Source organism: Argopecten irradians, chromosome 15 (genome assembly GCF_041381155.1).
Source record: "Argopecten irradians isolate NY chromosome 15, Ai_NY, whole genome shotgun sequence".
Lineage (NCBI taxonomy): Eukaryota > Metazoa > Mollusca > Bivalvia > Pectinida > Pectinidae > Argopecten > Argopecten irradians.
Window position 1 is genome coordinate 14,319,796 of NC_091148.1, and position 24,209 is coordinate 14,344,004.

General features: G+C 34.0%; 1 protein-coding gene across 1 annotated transcript in view; it reads right to left on the reverse strand.

The window, feature by feature from the left end:
• Window positions 1-9,591, reverse strand: part of LOC138309398 (adenylate cyclase type 3-like) — a 30,381-nt gene extending 20,790 nt beyond the window's left edge. The window contains exons 1-7 of the mRNA XM_069250589.1: window positions 7,418-9,591; window positions 5,965-6,114; window positions 4,719-4,837; window positions 3,189-3,300; window positions 2,036-2,163; window positions 1,486-1,632; window positions 1,042-1,183 (exon numbers count right to left, since the gene is read on the reverse strand). Coding sequence (XP_069106690.1) covers window positions 1,042-1,183; window positions 1,486-1,632; window positions 2,036-2,163; window positions 3,189-3,300; window positions 4,719-4,837; window positions 5,965-6,114; window positions 7,418-8,005 — 1,386 coding nt within the window. The 5' untranslated portion in view covers window positions 8,006-9,591. The remainder of the gene's footprint in view (window positions 1-1,041; window positions 1,184-1,485; window positions 1,633-2,035; window positions 2,164-3,188; window positions 3,301-4,718; window positions 4,838-5,964; window positions 6,115-7,417) is intronic.
• Window positions 9,592-24,209: the final 14,618 nt, after the last annotated feature.

The following is a 24,209-nucleotide window of genomic DNA, read 5'->3' on the forward strand; positions in this document are numbered from 1 at the left end:
TTTTTTATGATATTTGAAAAGTATATATCCTAGGGTATATCATATACAAATATTGTGAAATTGACATGGGTTTTCATTTCCTTTTTGGCCTATTTATTGATTTTTTACGGGCGAAAATATGGCAAAACATGATAATTACGTATAGAAACGATCCTGGGAAATAACAAAAATTAGTTGGCATTTGTAAAAATACAATAGTTTTGTATATTGTTCTATCGTTAGAAATTTAGAACAAAAATTCAGCAGGATCGAGACTACATTCACTCTCATAATACAGAATTATTCTATTTTCGGCCAGCAAATTTGCACGGATGGTATATTTCAAGCTCAAATACCTCAAAAGAGTTGTGAAACCAAGAGAAAATGTTAACAAATTTTCATAAAAAAACATGTGATCGACCTCAGCAGACTGGGTCTACATAGAAAATAATGCTCGCACATTACACACAATATTTTACGGCAATGTGTGAATTAGATGTTTCCAATACTCATACTGTGGACATATACCTGCATGATTTGCTCATATTAGCCAGAAGGAAAACGTAAACAAACACATGTGCGCTAGTTACCTGCTGGCTCATCACATGCAGGTCGTGTTGAACGGCAGTCACGTGATACGGTTCGGAATCCGACAAAACCCGAAGTCGGTGAACATAGCGGTGATTGAAGGCGCTTTATTCAAAACCAGGAATATATCATCCCTATCCCCGATTTCTCGAAACAAACTTAAGTCAAAAACTGACTTTAGTCATAAATTTTCATATAAATAACATAAGGAGAAAAACTTAAGTTTTGACTAAAGTCTGCACGTTTGTTTCGAGAAATCGGTTATCTTATAGGCTTACATGTCCTTTTGGGGAGCTTAATCATCAATTTACGTGTCAATGTTCAAATATCAGATGTTTAAGTGACATATCGTTACAGTGAAATTTGCATGCAATATAACTTTAAGTATAATATAATTTTATGTTATAGGTGTTGTTTTTCTAAATGAAGTCATACTAAACAGAGACAAATCCCTATATATATATATGTATTTACCTGATGGTTATGGGCTTGTGCTATGAAGAATGTACGTATACCAATACGTTTAAGAAATTCCACTTTCTCTCCTGCTTTACTTGGGGTTATGACGTAGTCTTTGCTTAGCAATTCACGAGTCACGTGAGTTATATGTACCTTCCTGTAAAAAAAAGTTGAGAACCATTATCTACAAAAAGTGAAATATTTATTGAATTTTGGTTTCATTGATAACAAAATAAGTATATTTTAACTCGCATCCCGACTCCCTTACTAATACCGACTTCGATACCTCGACATAAACTCAAAATTTCGATTTGCATACAATTTTGACACATAAACTGATGTCAGATTTTGAAAAAGAACCCGAAATTGTTTACAAAATACATTTTCCTACAATTCAAATGCTAGTACAGTATAATGATAGTTTGTTCACCATTCTGTGAGATAGAGTGAGTAACTTACCCTGGAATTCCGGAACTTTCCATTAGATTTGCTATTTTCACATCCTGCCCAAGAACATCGAACTGCCATTGGCTGAGACCAAGGATGCCACTTAATACACTTCCGGTATGTATTCCTACGCGCATTGTTACTTTTGTGGAAATTTTCCTGGTAAAAAACACCGACAAGTAAACTCTGAATTAAAAATGAATTGAAATAAAATTTCAAATTCATAACCAAACAGTACATTTATTGACAATGAGTGCATAAAACATTAGACGCAATGAAACTACAAACTACAACCATTAAACTTTAACATTGTTGACAACATCCGATGTGCCCTAACGATATTCGACTTCTTCGACTTTGACATATTTACAGCAAGAAGAAGAAATACCCTTAATTGCATTGGCATTGTGTTGACGATATTACTAGACTACGGAACATAGATTGTGCATGTCTACAGGCTAAAGTAATCAAGAATTTTTTAGTAACAATTTTAATATCCTAGAGATTGGTTGCAGATCCACTCACTGCTAATAACACGGAGGCCTGTTGTAAATCTACTCACTTGATGGCGTTGATAATACCGAACCCCATACACACGGACAGGTAGGCGTGATCCTCCTGTGGTTCCGGTACCCCACAGATACAGTAGTAACAGTCACCGAGGATCTTCAGCCGCAGCTGGTGATATCGCTATGGAAACAAAGTTGTTGCTGTATAGACGGCTATTTTTGCGGGATCAACATTTTCTAGGACTCATGGGACATTGGCAAACGGTTTCGAAAATAGTACGCTTTGTGTTCAGATTTCATTGGCTTAAAAACTACTTTATCTGCATAAAAAGTAAAAATGGCGTTTCTGTTTGCAGCCACGCATCAGATTGGCTAATACAACGGTATAATGGTTTCACAGAAAAAAATAGTCCCTCAAAAATTGGTAATTTTACGAGATTATCTATAATTTATTGAATAAAAAACAAATATAAATATGATTTTATGTCATGAACACACCTTCCAACCCTCCCTATTATGGAGGGAGACTCCTGATTTTGAACCCCTGTTTTAGGCAATTATAACAAGTCCAAATTCTTTTAAAAACTATTCAAAATGTCAAGATTCTGACTATACCATCAGAAAGAACAGGTCAAAAAACAATCAACCTTTAATTTCTTCATAGGGGGTTACTAAGTAGACTTCATTGAAGTTGAAAGTTGAAACACGTGGAATTACCCCATTGGAATCTCAGTCAGTTGGCAAGTATGGTCATGTATATATAACACACATATAACCAGAAACTGCTCGCGAAGTTTTTTTCAATGAGAGTACTGTCTGATCATTGTGTCATATATTCAAAACAGCATTTCAAAATTAACCCTTAAAAATTACTTAAAAACCATGGAATCCTTTTTTCTATAAAATCATAACGATGTTAATGAACCAAACAAATTAATCACCATATATATGTAAAATTGATAAGCAATAAATCTTGATACCCGCTACCGTTTAAGCGGTACTAGCATTTCCAGTGGTGATGGAATGTACATTGTAACGCTTTGTAATCTTCCCACTGAAATGACGTTAGCGCGGGATATCATCTTTAAGCTTCATTTCATCACCAATAGAAACAATAGTCCCGCACAAACCTTATCAGGTATCACGTGGTTCGTGAATTATTTCCATTATATAAAATACAATAAATTCTGTAAATGATGAACTTACGTCTGCAATCCTATCAAAAGCGATGAAAATATCGTTTAACATTTTGATTAGCCGCTCTGCACTATAAAAAGACGAAATGGCTGTGAATCCGACTATATCCGCAAAAACAATACTACAAAGAGAAACAAACCATTAAACATAGTAATTTGATTAAAATACGAACGTGATACTTGGATTAAAAACGTTAAGAATGAAATCAAACACAACGATAAAATAGCAACACGATTCGAGTCTACGACATCTAAGTACACTCACTACATAAACCCATTCACCGCTAAAGACACATTTAGACTCTTCTAAATGAAAGACTGGACCAGTCCATTTTGGAATTCTAGGGGTTAATTATTTAAGTGCAATAAGGTGAGGAAAACAGCAACACGTATTTACAAAATCCAAATACAGTTAATAAGGTGTGAAAATGTAACTAGAGAGAAATTATGATAATATAAATTAACAGAAAATATAAATCGTACTTTATTTTCATCTCAAGTGAAAATGTTTAGTGTAGCTATCTCTCTAATATAACTTTGTTTGAATTTTTATATCAATAATTACCATAGAGGACAAAGCAATTAGACATAATTAAGAATCTTAATAATCTATCTATTTTAATGATAAGTATACATTGTCATCAAACTGGACGCATGATATTGCATTTATTTCAGTGTATATATCACCAATGTTGTTTTTGGTTCGTACAACAAATTTCTTCATTCATTCGCTTCACATTTCTATTATTAGAAATTTTCATGCGTATAATGATGCTATTGTACGCAAACGTAAGGGTATATCTGATCAGTTCTATATAAGTTCCCTGAACTTCACGACAATTGAAATAATCGTGACATCCGTAAAGTATAATCACAGCAGCAGATGACGAATTGTTAGTAACCATGGTTACAGTTTAGTATATAAATGATTAATTAAGTCTCAAACGATTGCAGCATTTAATAGATGATAGATATGAGTTAAGTAAATCACAAATACCGTGGAATTCAACAATAGCGGTTTTAATTTAGCATTGGATTATGAGACAATAATAAAAACAAACTGATAAAATGTCTGGGATATTAATATATTCACAAGCTTTGCAACAAATAAGATATAAAAAATTCACTAATGAAGTGATTAAAGGCCAAGTACCTGTCCAGAGCAAAACAAGAAGGTTTCATAAAAAGCGTTAATAACATCAGAAATTATACATACTGGTGGTCTAAGATGAGGACTACGGCGGGAAACATAAGATAACGCGCGTTATGAAAAATTAACATTTGATTTATTTTCATCAAATTGTTCAGAAGGTGATGGCACGTGGAGTATGAACGGTAAGTTGATAATTGTTGCGACTCTACAAAATTATCGATCCCGTTTTACATTCCCATTTTAAAAATAAAATGCCAGTTAGGAAAGGTAGTGGGCCTTTAAAGCTAATCATCTTTCGAACAATCTGGCCTTGAAATAGACACCGTTCTCTGTTCATCGTCATATACATGTATTACAAGGCTATGTCTAATACATTACAGTACGTACGTGACATTGTCACTTTTCGAGATATACATCTTCCTAAACGTCCCATTGGAGTAGTTATCAAATGCTTGGGTGATTTCCTCAGCTATGTACTTCGGAAACGATGCTGCCATTATTCTGGTCTACAAATACAAAACATTGTTCAAAATATGTTTTATTTTGTAATGTCATCTAGTAAAATTACTTTTTGAGGACTTTGTAGATTTTTGTAAACATCAACGTTATCGTAAAAACCGGCAAATATATTATCATTTTTGTGTTCAAATGTGATATTCATAATACATTGTATTTGAAAATATGTTTTGTCACAAATTGAAATTGCCTTATCCAAGAAAATACTAGACTATACGATTAATACAATTTGTATTAGCATATTTTAGGATAAGTGTTGTTTGTAGTTTTTTTTACATGATTTAAACAGAATATCCTATGTCATTGTTTTGATCCACATGTAATTATGTGTCTCCATTCCGATTTGAGGCTAACGGTGACGCTTGCTCGAAGAATTTTTTCCAACTAAAATTAAAATTTATTGTTGGATGATATAAACTGACCTGATCAATATAAATTTAAATCCAAATAATTCAATTTTGCTTGTTACGAGCACTTTCATTGGCTTAAAAATTTACTTTATCAGCCACTAAAGGAAAAAATGGCGTCGCAGTATGTAACGTTGCTTGTGATTGGCTGAGATGACGGCGTAATGATTTTTTAGACAAGTCCCAAAATGAATTTTAAATTGAAATATAAGGATTAATTTGAATAGATTTTTTTATAACATGAAGATATAACGCAAAAATCTGAGTGTACTCTCATCATAAACCGCTGCTTCGCTGTTTATTTAGAATACACTCAGAGTTTTGTGTTGTATCTACCATAACATAAAAAATTCTATTCAAGTTAATCCTTAATGAGATGTTATAGCACCGAAAATAATTTCATATTTGTGACCCGTTTTCAAAATTTTCCTTTTCTGATCCATCAGAGTTGCTTCCTTCGTTTCACTCCGTCACTACTGACGGAGTAAAATTATGGACGTAACTGACAGATCAGAATGGATATTCCCTGTTAATTGTGGTCAGTTGTTCATTGCGATATAGTAACGGTAGTTGAAGTACCTCCTGGAATATCAAGGATGCAGTAAACTATGCCAGACGTCAATACTGCCGGAGATGAACTAAGTTAATCTCAACAGCTTAGATTCGCGAAACCAAAGATAATAAAATGGTGACAGACAACTAAATCTTACCTTAACGACTTGTTCCTCTGAAACAATTTTTTCGTATTTGGAAAATCTGAGATATTCAAGGAAATCCATCAAGTATTCATTTTCTAAGGAAAAATGAGACGCAAAACCCTGACACATCAAACAAAGAAACACAAGAACGCTCATGGTTATCTGTAATAAAAGAAAAATATAACTTTCATAACACTCACGCTTATTATATATTAATAATAACCGGTCAGTGGATCTTAACGTTCATCTGATCTAAGAGTTCTGATACAGAATAAAACAGACATATAAACACTATATATTTGCCCTTTGCATAAATTAGGATCTTGAAATCAGTCAGTGATTTTATCGATTTGTAAATCGATTACAGACACAGGACGACGGACAAAAGGCGATTAGAAAAGGTCACTCAAGACTTCGTCTCAGGTGAAGTAAAACATTTCGAAAGTTATTGGTGGCGTAATCATAAGCACGTCCATTATAATTTGATCGTTTATGAAAAAAACCCTTTAATCACAAACACAATATATATAGGATAATATACTGTATGTAAGCTATTATCAACATGGGTATTTTTTCGCGGTTATACCTGAAAACGACAAAAATTCATTTAAAAGGTTTTCAATTTTCGCAATCTGGCTTTCAACGTATTATTCCGTCTTTGCATATTACAGAGTTAAGTTCTTTGAGACGTCATTACTTTGTGAACGCCATTCATGTCGTTTCGCTTGCAAACACATGACTTCACAAGTGCAAGTGCATATAACTATGTAGTGTGCAGATGCAGAATACAGTATGATTAAACCATTTCTCAATAACTTGCGATCAAATCCGTGTCATTTGGGATCGCGAAAATATCCTCCACATGAAAATATCCTGCTCGTGAAAATACCCTCCCCGTGAAAATATCCTCTGCGTGAAAATATCCTCCGCGTGAAAATATCCTCCACGTGAAAATATCCTCCACGCGAAAATATCCTCCCCGCGGAAATATCCTCCACGTGAAAATACCCTCCCAGTGAAAATACCCTCCCCGTGAAAAGACCCACAACGCGAAAATATCCTCCACGCGAAAATATCCTCCACGTGAAAATATCCTCCTACGCGAAAATATCCTCCACGTGAAAATACCCTCCCAGTGAAAATACCCTCCCCGTGAAAAGACCCTCAATGCAAAATATCCTCCACGTGAAAATATCTTCCATGTGAAAATATCCTCCACGGGAAAATATTCTCAACTTGAAAATATCCTCCACGCGAAAATATCCTCCACGCGAAATTATCCTCCACGCGAAATTATCCTCCACGCGAAACTATGCGGCTATACGATAAGCCAATACAAATTAAGTTTCATCTGTTGTGTTACAATACATGTGGATAGAATTTAAATTATGATAATCTTAAAAAATATTTTAAAATGTTTCAGTTAATAATGTACCTTTAAAATGCAAAATTTTTAATCACTTACCTGAGTCCATTGGTGATTTTGAGCATGTATGTTAATCCCCTGAATTAAAAAGAAGCACGAGCTTAAAGTGATACAGATAAACACGGAGAGGAAGAAAGGGCCAGACAAGGTTGTCATAGCCACAAAGAACATTAACAGTATCCAAATAAGGGTATATTCTGCCAGGTAGGTCGATGCATCCCATAATATCACAGCGACTAATGTCAAAACCGAAAACAGAGGGTAAAATCCCGAAAGTTTGGCTCGGATTCTTGAAAACAAAAGAAATATGAGTAGACCGCAGTGGATAATTGCTGCTGTCAAATGTATAGAAAAAGTTAAAGAGCATAAATCACAGCGTAACTGTATGTCAACCATGACACAAGCGTTGTATATCACCCCTATGAGAGGCAGCATTTCCAATAAAGCCTTCAGGTGAGAATGCACAAAACTCTTAAACGTAATACTGTCCCGTTGAAATCTACAAACATTGTAATAATTTGTTAAGTCGAACCTGAATGAGAGTTCATTTTCGATTGTGTTGTCGGTCGTACCAAACGACCTGAATCTAGTGGTGGGTACCCCCACGCTGGTCAACTCAATACTCATTGTAGCAGAGCACTCTTGTCTTTATGATACTATAGTCACTTCCAAAACAGTCTGAAACCCTGTACAGATACCCTGGTCAGTATTCACTGTAGCAGACCACACGTGTCTATATAATATAACCGTCACTTCCAAGAGCGTCCGAAACCCTGTACAGATACCCAGGTCAGCACAATACTCATTGTGGCAGACCACTCGTGTCTTTATAGTATCATTTCTTCCAAAAGAGTCTGAAACCATTTAAAAATGACGCTAGCCAGCTCAATAGGCATTGTAATATATTGTCTCTATGATATTGTTATATAATGTTACCATTACTTCCAAGAGAGTCCGAAATCCTATATAAACATTGTCACTGATCAGTTCAATGCTTATTGTAGCATAGCACTTATGTCTTTATGACATTATCATCATAGCTTTCAGGGGAGTCTGAAAAACAATAAATTGACGCTGGTCACCTCAATACGTATTATAGCAGAACACTCTAGTCGTTATCATATTATTATTACTTCCAAGAGAGTCGGGAATTCTAAATTCTATATAAACATTGTCGCTGATCAGTTCAATGCTCATTGCAGCAGCTAGACCACTTATTTAAATATTTACGACATTGTTGATACTTCCATGAATGTCTGGAACCCTCTAAACTGTAAAATGTTCACCTAGACTCCCTCATACTGTGACTTTGTTTAAAAACACATTCCCTGAGTCAGTTGTTAGTGTAGTCTGTTTCAATATTTAGTTCTTCTTTTACATGACGTCTATAGGAACATTTATCAAACTCCTTGATATCACCGATACTGCTAGGACAGTCAGAAACCCAGTACACTGTTAAAGTTTCATATAGTTTCCCTCCTGCTTTTGGTTAAAAATATTCCTTCAATTCAGGTATAGACTGCTTCATTATCTAGTATCTCTAGTTTCCTTCTCTGGCTTTTGTTTCAAAATTATTCCTTCATTTCAGTTATAGAGTCTGTTTTATTATCCCGTTCGTCTGTGACGTCGCCTCTAAATGAATAGTTGTTATTTAGCCTGAGTAGGAGGTTAACACTTTTCTGAACTAAACTATACTATTTGCTTCCTTGATGTTAAATCCACAAAAATATGTTTATAATCCCACACACAATGTTGTGACTTCCTTTGGTTATCAGGTGACTTTTTCCGGTGCGTGAAATCCCTTTGTTTTCTAAACATTTAATCACACTTCCGTAACTGCGCATTGGTCGGTCTAATATGTGGAATAAGAAATTAATGAGTTCAGAATACAACATTAACTATAGTTCCCGGATGACGAAAGCCAACTATTTCGCTGCATGTCTCCATCGTGACTGACATGTATATCCGTGTTAATTTTTGCGTGCCGTTGCATAGATGGCAATTCACACTAGCTAACGATGTGGCTTTATAATTGATATTGGCCGTGGCACTTAGTCGCCAGAGAAATAGTCATATTGATAATTATCCCATGGCATTTATCCAAGTATGGTTGTAATGATTGGTATTGGCCATGCGTGTGGATTCCTGACTTTCAGTGTTGTAATATAGTCCCGTTTCTTTGTCAGGAGAGTTTCTGATGTCTTCTTTGGATGATAATTCTGAAAAATAGCAATATATGAGATGTGAAAAAAGGATCTGCAAAAATCTGCAGCGAAATAAACGTTAAAAGAAAATACACAAAGATGTGAAAATAATTTGTTAATCATTGCGTAAAACACGCGCATTAATTGAAAATACACCCTACACAAAGATGATAAAAATTAATTGTGAATTTAGGTATGAAATTCAACTTATACAATAAAAAAGTAAACGGCTTACACAAACATACTCAGACACTAATTTCAAAAAAAAATGAAACACATATGTAATGAGATATGTAATGAGATATGTATTTAGCTTACTACCCATGCTGCTGTGAGTTAGGAACTGTCCAACTCAAATCCAGAGAGTCACGCCTCTCTTGTTATTGATCAGAAAGTGTAAATGAATATCAAGTTGTCAACACATTCTCGATATAGTTGTCTAACTTCCTGGTGTTCTGATAGCAATGGTGGATTTGACTGATCTTTGTTAAACAACTGTAGAAATTAATTAGTTTTACCTACCTGGGGTACTAACCAAGCACTGAAAGATCACGGATCTCGAGAGCATGTGTAAAAATGACAGTAATTTGGCGAAAATATATTTTTTGGGGTTCAAATCTGACCCTTAATTATCAAGATATTACGTAAATTACCTGTATCAATTAATTAATTAACAATTGCCACTGATTATATTGATTAATCAGCAATCGACGGCTTAAAATGGTTGGAATCACATTTCTTTCTGTTTAACATTATTACAGATAACTACTAAAAGAATGGAAAATGATATGCTGATTTTCAAGATGTCAATTCTAAAGATGTGTTCATGGATATTGCAATATTTTTTTTTCCATTGATATTTTTCTTTTATTTTTGTATTTTTCATAGGTTCCTTTGTTGTAAAAGATAAAATGCGTTAGATTTACATAACATTCAAAACAATCATTCAACTTAATCTCTATAATTCAACATACTAATGATATTTTTTCAACATTGCAAATTCATTTTGGATTTTTTTTGCTATGAAATCATTCCGCTGTTATATCAGCCAATCAAAAGAGATGTTACAAATGACAGCGTCATTTTTTCCTTTGTTGGACGATAAAAATTCAAGCCAATGAAAACGCTCGTTACAAGCTTTTATACTACAATATACTAAAGTAATTATAAACATAAATGCCATTACTTGTGCAACTAAGAAAATCTACCAAATAATTGATAAATAAATAGATAGATAAATATTTATATGAATTGTTAAAAATATAAAGTTTAAGAAGTATATCTGTCCAAGCGTTGTTTTGTTGTATTTTTTTTGCATGGTACAGAGTTATCTTTCCTTGTCTATAGGTATTGATTTTTACGTCACATCGTTTGAAGAAAACGGCGTAATTTTCGCTAACAAAGTAATGACTTCACAATCGATACCACACCTACCCGCAGGGGAGATAACTATATTAAGAATAGGAAATCAATACGATCGAGCAAATGGTCTTGAATTAAATACATTAATGTAAAATCACACTGTATCCGATAGAAATTAACACCTGTCAGCCTATTGTGCTGTACTGTCGACAGGTGTGGCTGGATAACAATACCTACATGTATTGTTAATAAAGGTATTGTCTCGGCTGTCATTGTGATCCGCTGACAGAACAGTAATCTGATAATAGTTAATAGCTTGTTATGAAAATAGACCAGATTATGTGACTACATAATCACAGCATGGTGTGTCAGTTGTGCTAGGTGCAAACGTCATTATTCACTCAGGCAAGGGGTAAAATGTGGAGTATAATGAAAATAAATGTCAATTTCATAACTGATAGATAAGCCGTAACGTTTAGTGTTTCATAATTTTAGGCCAAATTTGTGTTATTTTCTGTTTTGTGTCCCAATAATGGTTGGTTATAGGTCCAGTAAGTAAAAAAAAGCACAAATAATTTGATGAATTTTGCACTGAAAGACATGAACAACAGGGTGATTAGTGACTATTCTTTTAAGAAAATGTTCTCTATTTGAGCAATCGCAATGATACATATAACTTGTAACACCTCTAAATTCAAATGTACAGTCCCTTTGAGAGGAAAACATGGGTTTATGTTTGTGGAGTGTTTTTTCCTCGCTATTTGTAGAAAATCAAAAGGACATAAGAAAACTAAACACAATTATGGCTTTAGTAACTGATAAAGAAATAATTTTCATCAAAGATCTATATCAAACGAAAGAAATGAATTGTTTTATTATATTATTGATAACATCATTATATCAATAATACACAATCTTTAGCAAACTCAATTCTGTCACATAATTTCGCATTCAATCATATCGAATATAAAGTTTATGTATAGGCCGTTGGTAGGTGATGTTTCCCTACAGACTCAGTTTTTCTCAACCAACGAAATTGGGCTCATGGTGAAGATTCTGTATTTTCCCCTGCGGGTAGTTTTGAATGTTCAATCATATTTCATGGGGCAACATATTATGTTTTGGAGAAATGACGTTATTTGTGCTCACATTATAATGACGTCACAATCGTTGCCTAACAACAACTTATTTTCAGAATGTGGCACTTTGTGCAAATGAAACTACTTACATTTGATTAAAGTGTCACTTAAATTGCTTTTGTCTAAGCTCACATAACGAATAGCGGGATTGGTAGTCTTATATTTCATAAGTAGACTAGATAATTGTCATGTATAATTGTCATGAAATATATAATGTATATATATGATATAATAAGTACACTATTTTTTCAGACTCATTTCCGACACGATTGATGTTCGCGATTTACAGGCAAAACGTTCTATTGTACTTTGTACAGGTAAAACGCTCTATTGAACTTTTCAGTTAAAACGCTCTAGTGTACTTTTTATAGGTAAAACACTTTTTTGTACCTTTTCGCAGTTATTCAGTCTCGCGAATTGTAACTGTCCGTAAAATATTTGAAAATAATCGTCCGCGAAAATAAATTGATTAACAGTGTAATTTAATATAATTGATACATAGTAGTACAGATTTAGTGTGCTGACGACGACAACGACGACGACGACGAAGAAGAAGAGACGAAGAAGAAGAAAAAGAAGAGGAAGAGACGAAGAATAGACGAAGAAGAAAAAATGAATAAATAAAAATATAGAAAGAAAGAAGAAAGAAGAAGAAAAAAGAGACGAAGAAGAAGAAGAAAAAGAGGGAAATAAATAAAGAAAGAAAGTAGAGGAGGATGTACAAGATAATGATACTTACTGGATAATGATACTTACTGGTAAATGCTGCATACGACAAAGTAGTCTAAATCCTCCATTGTGGTGATGACAACGAAGAAGAAATAGAAGAAAAGAAGAAGATGAAGAGGATGATATATAAGATAATAACACTTACTGATATAATCTGTTGTTCCACCATATCCACATTTATCCTCGAAAGCAGATGCTGACTGAGTCAAGTCCATACCACCCAATATGTATCCTATATATAAGTAACGCTCACTGTTGGTAGCATATAAGGTACAAAACCAGAGTGTTTCCATGGTAACTACGGCCAATAATTGAAATCGGAGTCAGATAGTTAGGAAATGGCGTACATTCGTCTCCATTTCGACAACGAAAACGGAAATTGGTATGAAATTCTTAATTACGTGTTTACGTCAGGTGAAAACAATACGATACGTTAAGCGTAGGCGTATTATTCCAAGTTTAAAACACAGTTATGATGTCATCTACTGTCTTTCTGTACGGTATTCAACATAATACATAGACCTTACCTGTCGCTGTCCAATATGTTACCTTTAGCAGTCCATTACAAAGTCGAACATATTGGACAGCTACATGCCACAGCTTACTTAAATAAACAAGTGATATTTTAGTATGCCTGTATATTATCAGAGATTTAGATAGTATCTATGTCTCTGATATTCCTATGTGCATTTGAACATAACAAGGCTGATCAACAAGAGGCCCAAAGGGCCTTAACGGTCATCCGACTACCTTGACAATAGTAAAATTAATTATATATGGTGTCACTTTGTCAGGATCATTTTCAATTTCTTTCAACAAATTTTATTTCAAACAAGAGGCCCAAGGGCCTCAACATATAGGAAATTAATTAGATATAGTGTCATGGTAGTCATCTTCGATTTGGGATCAACTTGAGATGTAACAATACTTTGTCGGGACCATGTCAGGATCATTTCATGCAAGTTTCAGCCAAATCGCACCGGTAGAACTTGAGAAGAAATTCAATATGTGTTTTCAAGATGGCGGCTGTGGCGGCCATCTTGGATTTCGGATCGACCCGAAAAATAACAACACTTTGTCGGGACCATGTCAGGATCATTTCATGCAAGTTTCAGCCAAATCGCACCAGTAGAACTTGAGAAGAAGTTCAAAATGTGTTTTCAAGATAACGGCTGTGGCGGCCATCTTGGATTTCGGATCATCCCGAAAAATAAAAACACTTTGTCGGGACCATGTCAGGATCATTTCATGAAAGTTTCAGTCAAATTGCACCGGTAGAACTTGAGAAGAAGTTCAAAATGTGTTTTCAAGATGGCGGCTGTGGCGGCCATCTTGGATTTCAGATCAACCCGAAAAATAAAAACACTTTGTCGGGACCATGTCAGGATCATTTCATGCAAGTTTCAGCCAAATCGCACCGGTAGAACTTGAGAAGAAGTTCAAAATGTGTTTTCACGATGGCGGCTTTGGCTGCCATCTTGGATTTCGTATCAACCCGAAAAATAACAACACTTTGTCGGGACTATGTCAGGATCATTTCATGCAAGTTTCAGCCAAATCGCACCGGTAGGTAGAAGAACTTGAGAAGAAGTTCAAAATGTGTTTTCAAGATGGCAGCTTTGGCGGCCATCTTGGATTTCGGATCAAAACAATACTTTGTCAAGACCATGTCAGGATCATTTCATGCAAGTTTCAGCCAAATCGCACCGGTAGAACTTGAGAAGAAGTTCAAAATGTGTTTTCAAGATGGCAGCTTTGGCGGCCATCTTGGATTTCGGATCAAAACAATACTTTGTCAAGACCATGTCAGGATCATTTCATGCAAGTTTCAGCCAAATCGCACCGGTAGAACTTGAGAAGAAGTTCAAAATGTGTTTTCAAGATGGCGGCTGTGGCGGCCATCTTGGATTTCGGATCGACCCGAAAAATATCAACACTTTGTCGGGACAATGTCAGGATCATTTCATGCAAGTTTCAGCCAAATCGCACCAGTAGAACTTGAGAAGAAATTCAATATGTGTTTTCAAGATGGCGGCCATCTTGGATTTCGGATCGACCCGAAAAATAACAACACTTAGTCGGGACCATGTCAGGATCATTTCATGTAAGTTTCAGCAAAATTGCAGTGGTAGAACTTGAGAAGAAGTTCAAAATGTGAAAAGTTAACGCACGGCGGACGGCGCACTACGACGGACGAAACATGACGACTATAGGTCATCCTGACCCTTCAGGTCAGATGACCTTAAAATGTATGCATCAATTCAGTGCTCCAGATATATTTTGAAGGATGGCTAATTGTACTCTCACTGTTGAAAGAGAGGGGTACAACTCTGACTGTTGTGTGAACCCAAAACTTAAAGATGCTCCACCGCCGACAGAGCATAAATGATGTTCATCATTTGAACAACAATTGGTGTGTAGTCGTGTATATATCTGTCTAATTAACACAAAAACTAATTTAAAATAATTTATTTTGCCTTTTGTGCATGCGCAACCAGTACTTCATTCAATATAAGATATAGTGCCACGGAACTTTTTAGGGATGCAATAAATTATTTTTCATATTTTTACCTTGAAGTAAAATTAGAAGCTCAAACTTTTCAATGGTGGTAATGGTGTAAAGAACGTAACTTTTGTAACTCAAGAAAAATATTAAATCGTCTGCTCCTGTTTTTGATAGTGAAAAAATATCATTTGTCAGCGGTGGAGCATCTTTAACAGAGATATTCTGATAAAGGTTATGTAGACGTAGTGTAAAGTAATCTATAAGCTAGAAATTGTGCAAATATTTATCTGAACCAAAGGCACAGATTATGTAGACTATTACAAACAACTGAAATTAACACGATTTTACTAGATGTCTTCTGATTTTATTTCTGGATGTAAGCACTCATACTAGTTGGGTTGAGTAATAACAAGTATTGTAGGGGTAATTTGTACACGTTCATAGAACTTTTAGGGGTAATTGACAGGATTTCAATGGGTATTCTATCCATGTACGCATCATTGCTATAGCCTAAGGTATTACTCATAAACTGTTGTAGCTTGTAGATTTTGACAAAAAATATGCAAAACAAATATACGTTTCAGGAAAATAGTTCACAAGGTTCAAAACGTATTTGTCATCAAATACCCAAGCTATTGTTTACTAGTGTCTATAGCAGATTTGTTGGTAGTACCAGAGTTTGTTTTTATCGGATTTAATCATGTGAAATTGGTATGTGAATCACATCACATAGATATGGTAGATAGGTGAGCTTTGCAACTGGATATCAATGCACATTGTTAATGGTATAATGTTATACCAGTATAGTGAGAAGACTATTAATTAAAGATGCTCCACTGCCGACAGAGCATAACCTATACCCATCACTTGAATAATAAATAATGTTTACTCATGTAAATGTATGCAACACGAAAAATAATATAAAATAAATTGTTTTGCTTTTAGTAGTTAAAGATGTTCCACCGCTGAAAAATGTTTTTTTTTTTCTTTTATCAAATGAATAAATATTTTCTTCAGTCACAAAAATTAACTTACTTTATACCATTATATATTACCACCACTGAAAAGTTAAAGATTCCAATTTAAGAAAAAAAAAAAAAATAAAAAAAAAAAAAAATTGTGGAATTATGTCCTATATTGAATACAGTAATGAGTGTGTATACACCAAAAGCAAAACAAATTATTTTATATTACTTTTTGTGTATTAGATATAATTAGATATATATATATATATATATTATTTATATGATTAAACATTCAAATGATGTGTATCGTTTAAGCCCTGTCGGCTACATCAGACAGGCAGATACTGCGCTAAAGCAATTATTTGTCCCTTCACGAATATGTCTTCACTAAAACACAAAAACCTTTTAACATAAAACATCAATTTAATGAACAAATTAATACATAAATTTCAACTGCATAATGACTGTTCCGATTTTTCTCCAGTGAAGACCAAAATCATCAAATAAACAGTGATATGGATAGGACATTTTACTTTTAGTACCAACTAGCCAAACATCCAACGTCTAAAATGACAACATAATGTTATTTTCCATGGACAAAAAATCTAATGACAAATCTGTTAAAACCATTTCTCACAACTTACAACAATAGATGTCAAAACTCAAGGTGTCATTAAGTCAAATAATGGTCACAACTCACGGACACTAACAAATTTGTATGACTCGGAATTTAAGGCGCTAATCAAGTAATGTGACCCACTAATGGTGAAAATTGAAGTCATGTGACACATAACTCATGGTGAACGTCACAGTCATGTGACCTACAAAGTGTATAACTTATGGTGAAAATCAAAGTCACATGACCCGTAACTTTAAATTACAGGTCATCTTACTTTGATAGTCATCATAATTTATACATTTGGTAGGTCACATGACCTTGATTTTCCTTTATGGTGAGAGTCAAAGTCATTAGACTTACATGTACAAAATGTATAACTTATGGTAAAACTCAAAGTTATATGACCAATAACTTATGGTGAAAGACAAAAATCAGTTGACCTATAAAATGTAAATAACTTATGATGAAAATCAAAAGCATGTGACACATAATGTAAGGTGAAATGTGGTCTTTAAGTTATGGTGGAAATCAAAGTCACATGACCTGTAAGTTATAGTGGAAATCAAAGTCACATGACCTTTAAGTTATGGTAGAAATCAAAGTCACATGACCTATAAGTTATAGTGGAAATCAAAGTCACATGACTTTTAAGTTATGGTGGAAATCAAAGTCACATGACCTTTAAGTTATGGTAGAAATCAAAGTCACATGACCTATAAGTTATGGTGGAAATCAAAGTCACATGACCTATAAGTTATGGTGGAAATCAAAGTCACATGACCTATAAATTATGGTGGAAATCAAAGTCACATGACCTATCAGTTATGGTGGAAATCAAAGTCACATGACCTATAAATTATGGTGGAAATCAAACTCATGGGAAAAAAAAGATATGGTGGAAATCAAACTCATGTGATCAAAAAGGTATGGTGAAAATCAGTTATAAGTTATCGTGGATAACAATGTCAAGTGATCCATAACTTATGGTGAAAATCAAAGTCATGTGACCCAGTGACCCATAACTTATGGTGAAAATCAAACCCAGTGACCCATCACTTATGGTGAAAATCAAAGTCATGTGACCTAGTGACCCATAACTTATGGTGAAAATCAAAGTCATGTGACCCAGTGACTAATAAATTAGGATGGAAATCAATGTCAAGTGACCCATAACTTATGGTGGAAATCAAAGTCGTGTGACCCAGTGACCAATAGGTGAAAATCAAAGTCGTGTGACCAATAACTTATGATGGAAATCAGTCGTACAACCCATAAATTATTGTGGAAATCAAAGTCATGCAAGCCAGTGACCCATAACTTATGATGAAAATCAAAGACACATCACCTAAAAGTTATGGTGAAAATTAAAATCATGTGACCACTATATTTGGTTGCTATCAAAATGCAAATATAAAGACTAAAATAAATGATTTAAGTAAATTAAATGTAAAACTATTGGGTTCATACCTGGAGCCTAAATAAGTCCATAATTTAGCAATCTTCTCTCACATGTTTCTTTCATAGATTACAACAAAATCATTGATCTTACAGAGGTCAAAGGCACATATAGATTATGATAAGAACGTCAGTTTGCAATATCAATACTGTGTTACTATACAGCCCTCAACATTATCAACGAGAAAATTAAAATCAAATTCCAGGCGCCTTATTTTACTGGGAAGTGTGATCCCCCAGATGTTTTTGAAGCACTATCACTTTCTAAACATTAAAATTGATCAAAAGACAATATTTATCCCCAAGTTACTATAAATCAACAGAGTTTTCATTTACAATTCAATTCTAAGGGCGATAAGAATGCAAAATTCACAAAAACTCTAGCCACAAAATTGTTTTGAAAACAAATAAGAGTCGGAACATCACAATATAAATCATGAAATTTAATTGACGCAAAAATAAAATAAATTGTCACAAATATATGTTGGCTTACAATTTTGTTACATTTTTAGTGTTAAAATTATTCTTTTAACTAACTTTGACAGCAAAGTGATCTGGTTTGCTTACCATTGATAAAACTTTCTGAATACACAGTGATTGCATTATCCTGTATCTGCATTTTAAAGAGTTATCTACCCTTGCAGGTAATCATCCGTTGATTGTAACATCATACAGTTTTAATGGACTTAACATAACATTGTTCAAGAAAAACAAGATAATTTTTTGCTCACGAAATGAAAACGTCACAATCGATACCAACTGATAAGGGCAGATAACTCTATGAAGTGCAGAGACGAAATACTCTGTTCCGATTTTAACGTTTTCTCATTTATAATACAATGTATACATGTAAAACAATAGTCCACTAGGAACCAAAATTATGAATTATGATATGTTATTAAAATCATGTATGAGTATGAAATAATGATTCGTACAATAAACGAAAAAAAATAAAAAATATTAACATTATCACTGCCAACGTCATTCATCAAACAATAAATGCATTTTCGTGCTTTTCATTACATAATAAACACCATTTCGCACCAACAATAAATACACCACAATGTTCAACATGAATAAGGTCATTTGGATGGAGTTAAGTGTTACATTATGACGATATTTGTCCAGTTGTACACATATTTATAATTATATACACCTTGAATCAAATCATTGTTGTAGTCATCTTCCAAGTCTGTGAATTCAATATTTATATCATATAGAAGATATTTACAAAACAAAACACTTCAGATTTTGATTTTTTACATTTTATATAGTACACAGCCAGGATAATGAAATATATCTTCTACTCATTCAGTGGATTGTACTATAAATACTACCCCAAATATATCAGTACCAATATACAGTTATCTTTGTGTGTCAAAATTTTTGAGATTTGGACTAAAACTAGAAAATTAAAACTTTGCATTTTGGCTTCAACCCATTCTAAATATTTTGGATATCAAACTTTCACAACCATGGTGAAAAATCATGCTGAAATAACCGTCTTTACCTTGGATAATACTACACCCGAATGGACTGGTGTACACTACATTACCTAAATGAGTTTAAGATCAAATTATAATTATATCACCATTCATGTTCAAAATATACAATCAGGTTTTCCAAATATTACAAATACATTTATGCAAAACATTGAATATTTTTTTACCGTGCAACAACTTCTCAGTTTAACATTAAGTATTTTAATATAACAAAGCCATCTGCCGACAGATATTTTAATTGCAACGTCATATGTTTGTACTTTTCATACTTTTTCAAAACAATGCTAGTTTTGCTCAGAAAATTAAAATAACGTCATAATATGCATCTATCCACATGGGCAGATAACTCTGTTATATACAAAGATGGAACATGCTATCGCAACTTTACAATATATATAATATACCAATTTGATACACAATCATCTTCAAATATTTGTGAAAATCATTCTTCTCTTCAAAATGATAAAAAATAATGATGATTTTTTAAATGCGCATGCAAGGATTTATAAGTGAGAAGGATTCGTGACTGTCTCTTTACACTACAAAACACCAAGCGAGATGCCTATCAACTGGGAATAAAAAACATTTTTCTCAACAAATACTTGTCTTATCGAGTCAAACAAAACACCATTATAAAGTTTATTAAATTTCACAATGTTTATTACTTGCTTTAAGGACAGAAGATTTAGAAGACATGTCTTAAATTTTCGTTAAAAAAAATACAACAGCTCATGAAATGACAGCCCGCTTCAGAATGAAAGACGACAACCCTCGCATCCGCAAGCTACATCAATGGCTGCGCCGACGGATATCAAAGGAAAATCGTCACTTAACATCACGGTCAGTGCACAAACACAAAAGCTCATGGGCCGTACTTTTCCAAAGCCCAGTGCGACTTATACTTCTCATTCACGACCATGGTGCATGCTACCAAATACCCCAGTCAGTGAACTTCTATTGAAAAAAAATTGTCATGGGATTTTTTTTTTAACTCATTCACCCCTAAAAACACATTTGAACTATTTTATTACAAAGGCTGGAAGAGTTCATTAAGAGTTTTTAGGGGTAAATAGGTTTCTTACATTAATGAATGTAAGATATGTTATGAATCTTATTTCTTACACAGTATAAGATATATTGCTGATAATAAGATTTTGCTGGTCCAGCACATTAAGTAGATAAGGTCATTTTCACAGTAACATAGCATGAAAGGACAACAACAATACTTCTCATTGAAAGACAGCGACACGTTTGTCAACAATAAAGTAAATATTTGCATTAAGTCCAATATAGGCATGAAAACAGCAGATATACACAACTCAATGAGCTCAAACAGGAATACCAGTATTTCTTCATCAGTTAAACAATTACATGTATAGGCATAACACCAGCAGAAGTACACAGCTCAGAGTTCAAACAGGAATATTCCAGTTGGTCAGTAGCAGCTATATTTAGTAACAACTATATCATACTGTCATCCTGAACTAATCGGGTATTATCGCGAGAATACTCTATGTAATATTTATTACTCGAGGAGTTCCGGATGATCATACTGTATGCTTCCTTTCAGGTGCAATTTACTTTGATGGCGATCCAAGTAAATTGATAAATGTTTATCTCTGCTAATTGATGTAAATATTAATATATCATAGGGATTTCCACTAAATGTTTAAATCTGCAAACATTAATCTTCGTAAACTTGTATTGAAATGGAAATCGCAAAATTTAGTAGCAGCAAAAGAAAATTTGTTAACAGTAGTTAGACAGGGTCAGAAAATATAAATATGGTACAGCAACAAATCCTTTTTTCTGACTTAAAAACTAAACTGAAAGACAATTCACTATTAAACCGTAGATCCATTATTTCATTTCTGTTAAGTGAACTCAATAGTTTGACTGAGTAACGCAAATGCAATAGGCATATTGATGATAAAATCTGTATAAAAAATGAGTGGGAACTTTAGACAACTTGATCCTTAAACCTATTTATGCTAGGTACACTATGTTCCCAGCGGCAACGGCAGCCCTGTTTCAGGCCACCGTATAGACAAAATGTGGTGACCGCGAGACAATGTGAGACAACGCAGAAGGACGCGATAGACAAATGTGAGCGGTCGTGATGACCGTGGATGCCATGCCAGATTTTTAAACTGTCAAAAATTTTGCCACGGCAGTCATGGAACAGATATTAAATGACACAGGACGTAATGAAATGGGATTGACGTAACAAAACGTAACAGCGCGTACGAGGCCGTAACAAAACTTCCAGACGGTCCGTGGTGGAACGGGCAGCAAGCACGTTCCCCGGAATCTCATGGTGATTTCAAGTTTTTTGACGTTCTGTTGCGTCTTTTCCACGTTTTATCACGGTTAATGCAGATTGGCTGCACGTTTTGTGCCGTTTTCCCAGGTTTGTCAAGGTTTTCATGACAGGCCAAGGTGGATAATAACCACTTTGATTCGTTCAGTCAAGCCACATCACGGCTTGTAGGGGTTGAAAGCCCGACGTGATATGGCGTGTTACGTCTTATTAAGGTCTTACGCTGCAAGCTATAAATGATGGAGTATCATTGCCTGGCCTGGTACATATTTACTACTTCATGAAATTACTTGTACAAATAAATAGATAAAGTCATTATCAAACACATTTAAACCATCAAATTATACCATTATGGCGGACTGTGAAAAACGTATCGGAGCAAAACTAGCATAATTCCATGGCACACCACGTTTTGGGCAAACTGGGCTACCCTGGTCGCCGGGAACATAGTTTATAGGAGTAAAGTGTACTACTAGTGTATCATTAAACAATACTTTGGAATTCCTTCAGATATATTCTTTACAACAAAAACTAAAACACAACAGACTTTCTGACATGTTCTCAAATGCATTGAACACAATTGGGGGATTTATTTTTTTTGAATTAAAATTCACCTGCAAAAAGCACACAAAAGTAAATTAAAAAAATTTTAACAAGTGGGAAAGTGACTAGATAGGATAAAACAGAGGCAATGCTGGAAGTGGCATAGTCAGAGCACCTTATGTTGTTTAACATGATAAAGTTACTTGTATCGGTACAAAAAGTTTAGCATGAATATAGGGCAGTGTTTGACATTTATTTTGGGAAGCCATTTTAAAGCATTTATTGCAAAAGCAAATAAATATTTTGAATTGATATATTGATGCAATTAACATGTGAAAGTGACTTGATATTCGGGTTTTTGGCTAGAAGATCTAAACTCAAATTTGATTAAAAATAAGATTCATTAGGAAATGAAATTCGAAGCACCTGACATTTTTGGCTAACAAAGCAAATGTATATCGGCATGGTTAAGAAAAAACAAGGTGATGGATAAGACAATTAAAATCTTCTTTTTGAATCTGAGTTGATAAAACATGTGAAGCTATTATAGGGAATCTAAGACAAGAGCAGAACGACGGGGAATGTCTTTTGCAGTTTATCAAATTCAAATTTTCGAGTTGGGGGGGGGGGGGGGGGGGGGGGGGAGAAAAAGAAAAAAAAAAAAAAAAAAGGATTATGACAAATATGAGTATTCTGAAGAATAAAAATACTCATGAAAATTTATGAGTATTTCTACAGAAAAAGAAATATAACAAATACATTTGAGACAGCTTAAGTAAAATCTGAACCCATTAAACTGTACTGTCAACAGAAGATATCAACTTTACTTCAAGATTCATACTGATGAATACAATGTCAATAAAATCTTGCTGAAATTAAAATTGCACCATTTTGACTAGATTTATCATTAAAATATACATATATCTTCAAACATAATCAACTCCAGATCCAAAGAACTCAGGAATATTAATTTGTATAATCAAATATACCATCAACAGTATCTGAGCAAGGCTGTTTATTCTGAATTTGCATATTAAATTCTAGAGTTATCTGCCCTTGTGGGAAGGTATTGATTATATGACATCAAATACCCCCAAGGGAGCTAACTCTGTAATAAGCAAAGACAAAATATGAAGAAGTTAATTGTGAAGCAGCTATGCTTTGTAGATTTCCCTGACGAACGGTAAAATCATATATCTATATATGTTATACAACATGAACACTGAACACAAAAATCTCAGCCCAAGATAAATGAAAATTAATCCTTAATTAACAATCAAGAAGCAAGTGTTTCACCCAAGAAAATCTCCAATAATGATTTTAAAACAAAATAAAGCAACAACAATCTTTGTATGCAAAGTGCAACATTTCACCAATTCATTGCTAAGAGGACAGACGTTTAAAAATGTGCTATAGATTTGGATTCTATTATGAACAGCTTGAATATATTTAAGTGGTATAGCTCAAAATATTGTAATTAATATTTA